The sequence below is a fragment of the Mustelus asterias genome, chromosome 18 (genome assembly GCF_964213995.1).
Source record: "Mustelus asterias chromosome 18, sMusAst1.hap1.1, whole genome shotgun sequence".
NCBI lineage: Eukaryota > Metazoa > Chordata > Chondrichthyes > Carcharhiniformes > Triakidae > Mustelus > Mustelus asterias.
In genome coordinates, this window is record NC_135818.1 from 54,679,576 (window position 1) to 54,692,582 (window position 13,007).

The 13,007-nt window shown below is 42.1% G+C and overlaps 1 protein-coding gene across 8 annotated transcripts in view; it reads right to left on the minus strand.

Annotated features, from left to right (window-relative positions):
• The window catches only part of cep170ba (centrosomal protein 170Ba), an 85,771-nt gene that overhangs the window by 37,476 nt on the left and 35,288 nt on the right, over positions 1–13,007 (minus strand). For all 8 annotated transcript variants that reach the window (XM_078233984.1, XM_078233985.1, XM_078233982.1 and 5 more), the window contains 2 exons: positions 6,667–7,149; positions 1,580–2,391 (listed from right to left, as the gene is read on the minus strand). In XM_078233984.1, the coding sequence (XP_078090110.1) occupies positions 1,580–2,391; positions 6,667–7,149 (1,295 nt within the window). The remainder of the gene's footprint in view (positions 1–1,579; positions 2,392–6,666; positions 7,150–13,007) is intronic.

Genomic DNA, 13,007 nt, shown 5'->3' on the forward strand with positions numbered 1-13,007 from the left:
TGGTTAAAATTAATAAATTAATATGAATTAGTAAGCTGTCCATATCTTTTACTTCAATGTTAACTCTAAAGTTTAAATTGAAATACATGCTCAAGCTACTGGTCAGAGCAACATCTTGGGATTGGAAAGAAGATAAAATACTCATCCACTCTGACTAACAAGTTATTTCAGAATCAGCAATTACATATCTCAAAATTTACAATGTCTCAGAACGCTCTACAAGTTCTGTGGCTAAAATTTTCACAACATTTCCAACAATCTTTTTGCTTTTGAAATAAAGGCAAAATACTGTGGGTGCTGGAAATCTGTAATAACGAAAAAATGCTGGATAAACTCAGCAGGTCTGGCAGCATCTGTGGAGAGAGAAACAATAGACCTTATCTGGATTACTTCACAATCACACACTGTGCAATGGCAATCCACCAGTAAGTTTGCAGACGTGCACCCACTATTCCTCTGCAGATTGAAAAGTTTGCATTACGTGGCCAACTATGTTTAACTTTGTGTTCAGCAGATGAATATTTTCCCAAATTTTGGCTTGTATGGTTATCATAGCCATGGGTTTTGCAACATCATTGTGAGCATAATTCAGGACTACAGTCTTGATAAGATGCTGCAACTGCTTTTAGAGTAATTTTTTTGGCTTGTTGCATTCATGATATAAAACAACGGCATTACTCAGCCCATTACAATGAAACATGACCAGAAATAGAAACCTTGCCAACTTTCTCCATTCCTGCTTGGTTATTAATCACCACTCCGCTTATACTGCCTGATAAATGATCACACAGCAACATTCATCTTAACATTTTTCTTTTTTGTACAGCTTTTTTGGGAGGGGTGTTTTAAATCAAAATTTTAAAATTGGGTGCGCGCTCCACAGCTGAAAACAAGAACAAATTAAACTTCTTGCGGAACAAATAGTAGCCAGACAGACAGACATTGTTTAACTTTGCTGTATGAAGTCACACAGAGATAGCAGGATCATCACTTGTTTCCCAAGTGGCACACATCATCCTGACTCAAATAAATTATGACCTTTGCTTCATTATTGCCCAGAGAAAACTCTGCCTTCCCTACTCAACACTATTATCGGAGTGCCACAACCACAAGGACTGCAGCAGTTGAAGGACGCAGCCCATCTGGAACTGAGGGTAAATCGGTAATCCAAGTATTTCTACCATTATTCATATCCAGTGAGCAAACAAAAACAAAAACAAAGTGCTAGCACTCCCCATGAACTTGAGGCAGTTTCTAGCTATGTTGTAAGTTGGTATGATGTACAGCACAAGTGGCTATTGATCAGATTTCTCAGGTGAGTCTAAAAAGTAGATCAAGGGCAGTATTGCGCACTGGTTACATCACCAAAGTACAACATCATCGAGCTACGGAAGATAGAGTTTTATGACAAATGCCCACATCCAAATGCTTTCACTCACAATTCTAAAGCACACAGCAGGATAACCAGGAATAAAGGTTACATTGGTGTAAATATACTATAACATATTTTGCTATGAACAAGTCAGTAGATCATATATTTCCTTGAAGTAATACATTTATTTGCATTTACACTTCTTACCTGGTCTATCATTTTACGAGCTTCTTCAACCTCTTTGTCCTGTGTATCTGTTTCAATGGTGTATGTACCTGTATCACTCAGACTGTCTTGATCCCCCTGTTTGGTGGTTGGCTTTGCTGGATCACTCGGTTTGTTGGTTGGTTTGGCTAAAGTTGTTGGGGACGATACAAGTGGTGGTGGTGCCTCTGGTACAGTGGGTGCCGTTGTCACGCGTGCAATTGTCACAGGCAGAGCGTCTGGAGATTTTTCTACGTCAGTAATAATTTTTGTAGTTTCTTTTAGCAGTTCAGCAGCAAACTCCTGGCTGAGCTTGCTCTTTCGTCCCACACTCCCAAAACTCCGAAGAAAACCTTTGGAGCTTGAAGCGGAGGAGGTGCTTAATCGCTCTTCGGTCTTTTCTCTCTTTAGCGAATTGGACCTTTGGGGAGCTGATGAACTAATAGTAGATTTGGTCACTTGCACCAAAGATTGGGTCTGCTGCACTGTGCCTTTTTCACATGCTGAGGTGCCTTTACGTTTTTCTAGTTTAGCTCTAAGAGCAACATAAGAATCAGTCTGCATGGCATTTGCACTTTGAGTGAAAGAATGTGCTCTACGTTTACGAGGGTGATCGTCAAAGAATTCAATAACAAAAGCTTGTTGACCTATGGGCATATCTTGTGGGTCATGCGGGAGCTTACATGGTTTGGTTTCATCACTGCAAATTTCGAATTGCCCTGGGTGGGAATCCAGAGGAGAGTCTGTTTTCTCTTGCTGCTTAGATGCAACTTGATCCTCTGAGTCACTCTGTGTACCGTCTTCATGTCTAGAACCTAATAAAGGTGCAGAAAAACAATTCAGTTTCCAGTTAATACGAGAACCTATTTTAATAGATTTAAATGTTTTGCCTTTCAAATAAAAAGGAACCCTCAGTTCATAATAAATCACCTTGAAAGTTATGATATTCAGTCAGGGAATAATCTTGAATAAAGTAAAACATAACAGCTACAAAAATGAGACTTACTAGGACTACAAAAAAAGGGATTATTTTATGTACATTCAGTGTAGATGAAAGCCCAAAGAGGAAAAGGGTGAGACAACTAGTATGTTGAGGAGAAATTAATCTTTGAAAAAGTATTGCTACAACTTTAGCGAATTGTGCCTTTTTCTTCAATTATTCTCCTCCCCTTACACCCAGACGTAGATTTTCTCCAGGTTTCTGCCCAGATAACAGCTGAATCTGGCAAGGATAAAATTAAATAGCACAAGTGCCCATAAACGCTGCCATTTAATTCACTTTTGATGCTGTTTTTCAAAAGTTCCTTCACCACAAACAGCCTTCAGCCACAAAACTGACCACCTCTCCAGGTCAGAGATTCTGCCAATTGTTCCCACTCTAGGTTGAACATGACTATGTTCCCAGAATCTCAGGCGCCATTTACCATTAATCCGTCATTTTTACTTTAATTTCAGTTAAAACTAATTTGTAAATTATCAAATTATCCAGTCAATCTATCTGCCCTTGGTACACAAGACTAGCAGGCAATTGTAGTCACACAGGTGCATTCTGCACTGTTGCAATGACCAACAGTCAATAGAAGTTAAACAAAAGGTAAAATCAGTCAGCTGCAGAATGGTTCATTGCCTGGCAATTCTTCCCCTCTTCATGCTCCTGAAGAATGTCCTATTCCAGTCATTAATCAATGATGGATGTATCAGGGATGTACTTCTGAGGCTGTATAAGGCTCTGGTCAGATCCCATTTGGAGTATTGTGAGCAGTTTTGGGCCTCGTATCGAAGGAAGGATGTGCTGGCCTTGGAAAGGGTCCAGAGGAGGTTCACAAGATTGATCCCTGGAATGAAGAGCTTGCCGTATGAGGGAATGGTTGAAGACTCTGGGTCTGTACTCGTTGGAGTTTAAAAGGATGAGGGGGGATCTTATTGAAACTTTCAGGATACTGCGAGGCCTGGATAGAGTGGACGTGGAGAGGATGTTTCCACTCGTAGGAAAACCTAGAACCAGAGGGCACAACCTCAAGCTAAAGGGAAGATCCTTTAAAACAGAGATGAGGAGGAATTTCTTCAGCCAGAGGGTGCTGAATCTGTGGAACTCTTTGCCGCAGAAGGCTGTGGAGGCCAGGTCATTGAATATTTTTAAGACAGAAATAGATAGGTTCTTGATTAATAAGGGGATCAGGAGTTTGGGGGAAAAGGCAGGAGAATGGGGATGAGAAAAATATCAGCCATGATTGAATGGCGGAGCAGACTTGACGGACTGAATGGCCTAATTCTACTCCTATATCTTATGGTCTTATGATAAAACTGTTCAAATTTGTGGCCTACATGGTAGCAATTTAAAAGTAGACCAATTTAATTAGGATCCAGAGCTGGCTATGAAAAGTTCAGTTAAATCCAAATAATGCTTCTGTCCTTGTACCATATTAGACAAGAATGATCAATGACTAAATGACAATTAATAAACAATTGCAATGTTCCAACTCAGGAATCTGATATCAGGAGATCCAACTGGCTGAACAGAACTTACTTTAAATACAAGTTTTGACTTGAAATAGCTTTCTCTATGGGACAGGCTTATTTATCACACTTCTGTGATGAATCTGATCACTCAAAAGCATTGATCCGACTGAGCCAACTTTATTGGGAATGCGTAATTCAGCTAAAGTAACTGAATATACTCCAAAAAAAAAATGAACTTGACCAAACAAGAGGAAAAGGTAGGAAAGGTTTCTGAAGACTTAAAGTCAAGCTGACAAATAAAAATGCTACTTGTTTCACATTTGGTGCTGGGTTTCTGTTGCAATTCTTGGACATTTAGGTTACTGAGCAAGAAGAACTATCAATTGTATGGACAGCAGAAACTATCTGAATCCCTAATCCCAGTTAGTCACTAGTTACCTTATTTAATGTGGTATAAGAACAGAGGCTTAGCAACATTTGGCCTCAACTGTAGCTTTTTTGCAGAGTGAGAAATTGTGCACCTACTCTGCTGCAGAACTTCAACATAGCGCTGTTTTCTTGTTGAGCCACTTTCTTCATATGTGTTTTACTTTGACAATAGCAGCTAATACTTGACTAACTTTGGACAAACAAATCCACCACCACTAAATAACATTCGGAAAATGTGTTACACTTTGTATCTTTTTAAAAATAATTTGATAAATTGCTTCTTCTAAAAATAGAGGTTGCATTTCTGAAGGCAGGTAAAATCGTCGGCTCCAACGCACCCCTCTCTGATGAGCTCAATGCATTCTATGCCCATTTTGAGCAAGAGGTCAGCGAAAGCATGCCCTCCACCCTGGATGAACCTGTATCTGGGGGTCACCATTGCAGATATCAGAGCAGCTTTCTCGAAGGTCAACCCACAAAAAGCGACTGGCCCAGATGGGGTACCCGGACGAGCTCTCAGATCCTGTGTAGATCAGCTGGCAGGGGTATTCGCAGACATCTTCAACCTCTCTTTACAACAATCTGAGGTCCCTATCTGCTTTAAGACGATGGCCATCATCCCAATACCAACTAAGCAGCGTGCTTTAATGATGATCGTCCAGTGGCTCTGACGTCCATCATTATGAAGTGCTTCGAAAGGCTAGTCATGGCATGAATCAATTCCAGCCTCCCGGATGACCTGGATTCACTACATTTTGCCTACTGCCGCAACAAGTCCACAGCAGACGGCATCTCCCTGGCCCTGCACTCAACCCTGGATAGCAAAGACACCTATGTCAGACTCCTATTTGTTGACCACAGCTCAGCCTTCAACACCATTATTCCCACAAAACTCATCTCCAAACTCCGTGGCCTGGGCCTCAACTCCTCCCTCTGCGACTGGATCCTGAACTTCCTAACTCAGACCACAATCAGTAAGGATAGGCAACAACACTTCCTCCATGATCATCTTCAACTCCGGTGCCCCACAAGGCTGTGTTCTCAGCCCCCTACTATACCCCTTATACATCCATGACTGGGTGGCCAAATTCCCCTCCAATTCGATTTTCAAGTTTGCTGACGACACCACCGTAGTGGGTCAGATCTCAAACAATGACGAGACAGGGTAGAGGAATGAGATAGAGAATCTGGTGTGGTGACAATAATCTCTCCCTCAATGTCAACAAAATGAAGGAGATTGTCATCGACTTCAGGAAACATAAAGGAGAACATGCCCCTGTCTACATCAACGGGGACAAAATAGAAAGGGTCGAGACCTTCAAGTTTTAGGTGTCCAGATCCCCCATGCTGACACTATAGTTAAGAAAGCCCACCAACGCCTCTACTTTCTCAGAAGACTAAGGAAATTTGGCATGTCAGCTACGACTCTCACCAACGTTTACAGATGCACCATAGAAAGCATTCTTTCTGGTTGTATCACAGCTTGGTATGGCTCCTGCTCTGCCCAAGACTGCAAGGAACTACAAAAGGTGGTGAATGTAGCTCAATCCATCATGCAAACCAACCTCCCATCCATTGACTCTGTCTACACTTCCCACTGCCTCGGCAAAGCAGCCAGTATAATTAAGGATCCCACACACCCCAGACAGACATTCTCTCTTCCACCTTCTTCCGTCGGGAAAAAGATACAAAAGTCTGAGGTCATGTACCAACTGACTCAAGAACAGCTTCTTCTCTGCTGCCATCAGACTTTTGAATGGACCTACCTTGCATTAAGTTGATCTTTCTCTTCATCCTAGCTATGACTGTAACACTACATTCTGTACTCTCTCCTTTCCTTCTCTATGAACGGTATGCTTTGGCTGTGTAGCGTGCAAGAAATAATACTTTTCACTGTATGCTAATACATGTGACAATAATATATCAAATCAAAATTCTACCGGAGTTCTGCAGGGTTTGCAGAAAAATTGGACAGCGTGAACAACCATTTGTGCAATTTCTCTGCAGATTCTGCCAAGTTTCTATCAAAGTTACTGCAGACAACTAAGGAGAACACCTGTGCTCAGAGTGGTCATTGAGTAGCCCATTTTTGGTTAAAAAGAATTATGAATCATTATAAAAACTGAAGTCCGGTTGGTATTTGAAAACAAGACAAATGGAATTTTAATCTCCAACGAGGGTCAACATAAGAAATACAATACCTTTAAGAGTCTTTATGTGAACCTGGTGATCACTCTTGGTGCTGTATACATCCCTTTGGGCTTGCCTTTTCAACATCAGGCTCGGGTCATTCTGAACGAGCCAGTCAACAACTTTATTCTCTGCTGATAGTACATCCCCTTGTACAGGTAATTTTTCTACCTGCTGAACTTTCCGCTGTCTCAAGGGAAATTTGGTCACATGATCCTTTATTTTAATTTTGCCAGGGGTGCAGTCATCAAATTCAATAGTAAAAGAAGCATGACTCTGAACCCGAGGGGACTGTATTGTATCTGTATCCTTTGTTGGAATTTCATGAACCTCGCAGTCTGGAGACTTGGATGGCTGTTGAAATTCTTTTGTTGGAATTTCAAAGTAGCTGGGCTCTCTCCGAAATGAATAGAGAGATTTTTCCCCAAAGTCTTTATAATCTGAAACGTTTCCATTAATTTCCTGGTCACTTCTTGGTATATCTTTGGAATTATCTATGGAGTAGAATAAATGTAACAAAATTAATTTCCTGAACAAGGATTTTTAATCAAGGCTTCCCATCTCTCACCCCTATCGTGTACCTATTTTCTGGATTTTAACTCCTCCAGTCTCTTTGATAAAACTTATAAATACTGCTGCTGTACACCCTCATGAAGTGGATCAATACAGAGACACAACAGATACACTACAACTTGGTGCACCACCAGTTTCTCAAGTAAAGGCAACCCAAAATTAAAAAGAATACCACCGACATTAATAATGCCAAAATACTTTGCAGAGGGGCAAGAGAAGAGAATGTTGTTAAAACAAAATAGGTATTATATGAGGCACAAAAACTTGGTCCAAGGGCAGCAGCAGAATTGAGGGGTTAAGGGAGCTAAAGTTTACACAAGGTGGCAGATGGGAGGTCAACAAAGAGGAGAGAATAATTTAGTCCTGAGGTATAAAAATATGGATCTGGGTTTCAACAGCACATGGGCAAAGGTAGGATGATGTTATGGAAATAACAATTCATGTGGGCATTGCAACTAGATCGGCAAAATACACACTCCAAAGATCTCACTGACAACTTCTGCTCACTTTAAGAGCAATAGAGATGCTTTAAGCACGCTCCTATATGAGTCAAGCAGGGATGCAATGTAAACTGGTATAGTGACCTGCTAAGGTTACATCCACTTACTGGTAAGAGCACATCAAAAAGGCAGACTACTGAGGTTTACATTGGCAGCTTCACTGTGCTTATTGTACATGATGCACATAATACCTTCAGCATTCATCTTGTACCTAGTGGGATATGTTTGTCATGGGAGAGAATTTTTACCTGACCAATCACATTGAATTATTCAATTCAGAAGTTAAAGGCACTTTATCCTTCACTTTTAATTTAAATTCTGAGGGCAAAAATAAATGACGATCAGATTTGAAGTTCTGAATCATCAGTAAATTTTGAAATTCAGTAACCAAGCGGTGACCCTTGGAGAACACCACTCTCTACCATCATCCATTCTGAAAAATAACCATTTACCATGAATCAGTTTCCCATCCTTAAGCCAATTCTTTTTGCACCAAGTTGACGCTGACCTTTGTATTGCACAAGTTACAATTTTGTTAACCAGCCTTTTATGTGGAACTTCGTCTAAAGGCTTTCCTGAAATCCATACGGAAAACATCCACTGGTTTCCCTTTAAATGTTAAATTGACTGGCATGTCTTTACACTCTTTTAAATAAGGATGTCAAATTTGCCACTCTCACCAAGGTTCTATAGAATCATTCTACAACAATGGGGAACTTCCTAAATGTCAGATTTGTTTTGTAAGTACTTTGAAAACGGCAGTGTGACAGATTTCCAATAATAATACAGGCACGAGTTAATTTAACGCCGTTTGTGTTCTTTAAGTCTAGCCCTCCAAAAAAGTTTCCAGTACTTTGTTTCCCTTTTTAAATGGCCTTATTAATCCCCATCATGACATTTAGTGACATCAATTTGAACTCTTTACTATCCCAAAATGTAAAACATCACACTTAACTATTTTAAAGTGTAGATAAATCTAAAGATGGAGGCAAATATTATGCAAATTCATCTGGTTATTGACATTAATATCGCTAAACACACATTCGGAAGTATACAACACAGAATTTACCTTTGAAAAGATAATGCAAACATTTCTGAGATTGGTTATCTTACTATTTCATGTAAATTTTCCAAAATAGGCAAAAAGATTTTAACTCGTGCCTGTATTATTATTGGAAATCTGTCACACTGCCATTTTCAAAGTACTTGCAAAGCATTTCTGACATTTAGGAACTCCCTCTTGTAAAATGATTCTATTTCAAATACATGCACAACAAGTAAATTTCACAAGTATGGCTTATTGGTCATAGCTGTATGGATAACGTAACTGGGCCATCAAATGTCAAGTTCAAGAGCAAAATTTTTTTTATTAGTGATCTAGAACATTTTGATACCTATCAGCAAGGAATATTGTAATATTAATAAAAAAAAGCAAAATGCTGGAAATCTGGAATAGAAACAGGAAATGCTGGAAATACTCAACAGGTCTGGCAGCATCTGTGGAAAGAGAGAAACATTTTGAGTCGACAATGACTCTTCTGAAGAAGTCATATTTGACTCAAAACATTAATTCGGTTTCTCTCTCACCAGACCTGTTGATTGTTTCCAGCATTTTGTTTTCATAAGCAGTTTTTAATAATAATGGGAGTAGAAAATAATTGTCCTTTGATGTTACAGCAATAAAACCTGCAAGGAAAATTGCAAAATACAAAGTTTTCTACAGTAAAGTTAATCTTTGGCTTATAGCCTCTTGTTACTTTAAATAAAACCCACAAGTCACTCCTTGCCCTAAAAACACTTAAATAACATAAAACCACACCACTCCAAGCAAAAACAGTTCTGCAATAAATTAAGAAAAGCCAAATGGAAATAAACATTTGCACAGATTAATTTGTGAAATTAGAATAGTTATTTTTGAATCCTCATTGACTTGCCATTCAAAAATAATTTCTGGTAGATTTGCTTCAAAAAAGTGTTCCCATTGTAGATTATGGCCAGATCTTTCCAGCCATTCACTGCTGCTGCTGGATTTCACTGACCTCGCTTTGGCACTCAGCCAAATCTCACTGCAGCAGGACCAGAGAATCCCACTGGTGTGAACGGCCGAAAATTTCAGCCTATGTCTGTTGATAAAATATCATAGAATCCTACAATGCAGAAGGAGGCCATTTGGCCCATCAAGTCTGCACTAACCGCAATCCCACCCAGGCCCTACTTCCATAACCCCATGTATTTACCTTAGCTAATCCCCCGACAATAAGGGGCAATTTGGCAGGGCCAATCCACCTAACCTGCACACCTTTGGAGTGTGGGAAGAAACCAGAGTACCTGGAGGAAGCCCACGCAGGCACGGGGAGAATATGCAAACTCCAAACAGACAGTGACCCAAGTTGGGAATTGAACCCGGGTCCCTGGCACTGTGAGGCAGCAGTGCTAACCACTGTGCCACCTTGAATTTGCACTGAACGGAATAATGAAACTTGCACATGGAAGATGAAATGTGAATTATGACTGGTATTAAATTGACTAGTGAGGATAAGTAAACATTTCAATGGGTTAATTGGTCTTTCAAGTCAACTGTACAATTTACAAGCTCCATGAAAGTGGAAGCAATAACCTATTAGGCAGTCCAGAATTGTGAATGACATTTCCATGCAGACCAGAAGGTCTAATTAATTTTGATGGGTTAGAAACAATTGTACAAAGTCAAGTTAATTAAGATAATGTCTATCACTGGAAGGGTAAATAGGACCCTTCCACATAGGTAATCTATATTTGTTCATTCTTCAGCTACCTAGACCAAAGGAGGATACAAGAGCAACACAGCAATGGCGGAAAGCAGAGGGGAGCAAGGAGGGCAGGAGGAGCCGCACTGTGTAAAAGTCATAATAAGACGTCTCACAACACCAGGTTAAAGTCCAACAGGTTTATTTGGTAGCACAAGCCACTTGCTTTCGGAGCCCTGCCCCTTCATCAGGTGAGTGGGAGTTCTGTTCACAAACAGGGCATATAAAGAGACAAACTCAATTTACAAAATAACGGTTGGAATGTGAGTCTTTACAGGTAATCAAGTCTTAAAAGGTACAGACAATGCGAGTGGAGAGAGGGTGAAGCACAGGTTAAAGAGATGTGTATTGTCTCCAGCCAGTGAGATTTTGCAAGCGCAGTCAAGTCGTGGGGGTTACAGATAGTGTGACATGAACCCAAGATCCAGGTCGAGGCCGTCCTGGTGTGCGGAACTTGGCTATCAGTCTCTGCTCAGCGACTCTGCGTTGTCGTGTGTCCTGAAGGCCGCCTTGGAGAACGCTTACCCGAAGATCAGAGGCCGAATGCCCGTGACCGCTGAAGTGCTCCCCAACAGGAAGAGAACACTCTTGCCTGGTGATTGTCGTGCGGTGTTCATTCATCCGTTGTCGCAGCGTCTGCATGGTCTCCCCAATGTACCATGCCTCGGGACATCCTTTCCTGCAGCGTATCAGGTGGACAACGTTGGCCGAGTTGCAAGTGTATGTACCGTGTACCTGGTGGATGGTGTTCTCACGTGAGACGATGGCATCCGTGTCGATGATCTGGCACGTCTTGCAGAGATTGCTGTGGCAGGGTTGTGTGGTGTCGTGGTCACTGTTCTCCTGAAGGCTGGGTAGTTTGCTGCGGACCATGGTCTGTTTGAGGTTGTGCGGTTGTTTGAAGACAAGAAGTGGGGTGTGGGGATGGCCTTGGCGAGATGTTCATCTTCATCAATGACATGTTGAAGGCTCCGGAGAAGATGTCGTAGCTTCTCCGTTCCGGGGAAGTACTGGACGATGAAGGGTACTCTGTCTACCGTGTCCCGTGTTTGTCTTCTGAGGAGGTCGGTGCGGTTTTTCACTTTAACACGTCGGAACTGTCGATCGATGAGTCGAGCGCCATATCCTGTTGTTATGAGGGCATCTTTCAGTGTCTGGAGGTGTCTGTTGCGATCCTCCTCATCTGAGCAGATCCTGTGTATATGGAGGGCTTGTCCGTAGGGGATGGCTTCTTTAACGTGTTTAGGGTGGAAGCTGGAGAAGTGGAGCATCGTGAGGTTATCCTTGGGCTTGCGGTACAGTGAAGTGCTGAGGTGACCGTCCTTGATGGAGATGCGTGTCCAAGAATGCAACCGATTCCGGAGAGTGGTCCATGGTGAGTCTGATGGTGGGATGGAGCAGTTGAACCAGGAGCACTCTTCGTCACAACGGATGTCTCGGCACTCTACACCAGCATCCCCCACGACGATGGCATTGCTGCAACTGCCTCAGTACTCAACGCTGACAACTGCCAATCTCCAGATGCAATTTTACAACTCATCTGCTTCATTCTGGACCACAATGTCTTCACCTTCAACAACCCGTTCTGCATCCAGACACACGGAACAGCCATGGGGACCAAATTCGCACCTCAATATGCCAACATCTTCATGCACAGGTTTGAACAAGACCTCTTCAATGCACAGGACCTTCAACCGATGCGATACACTAGATACATCAATGACATTTTCTTCCTTTGGACTCATGGTGAACAATCATTGAAACAACTACATGATGACATCAACAAGTTCCATCCCACCATCAGACTCACCATGGACTACTCTCTGGAATCGGTTGCATTCTTGGACACACGCATCTCCATCAAGGACGGTCACCTCAGCACTTCACTGTACCGCAAGCCCACGGATAACCTCACGATGCTCCACTTCTCCAGCTTCCACCCTAAACACGTTAAAGAAGCCATCCCCTACGGACAAGCCCTCCGTATACACAGGATCTGCTCTGATTAGGAGAATCGCAACAGACACCTCCAGACGCTGAAAGACGCCCTCATAAAAAGAGGATATGGCGCTCGACTCATCATCGACAGTTCCGACGCGCCACAGCAAAAAACCGCACCGACCTCCTCAGAAGACAAACACGGGACACGGCAGACAGAGTACCCTTCATCGTCCAGTACTTCCCTGGAACGGAGAAGCTACGACATCTTCTCCGGAGCCTTCAACATGTCATTGATGAAGACGAACATCTCGCCAAGGCCATACCCACACCCCACTTCTTGCCTTCAGACAACTGCACAACCTCAAACAGACCATTGTCCGCAGCAAACTACCCAGCCTTCAGGAGAACAGTGACCACGACACCACACAACCCTGCCACAGCAACCTCTGCAAGACGTGCCAGATCGACATGGATGCCATCATCTCACGTGAGAACACCATCCACCAGGTACACGGTACATACACTTGCAACTCGGCCAACGTTGTCTACCTG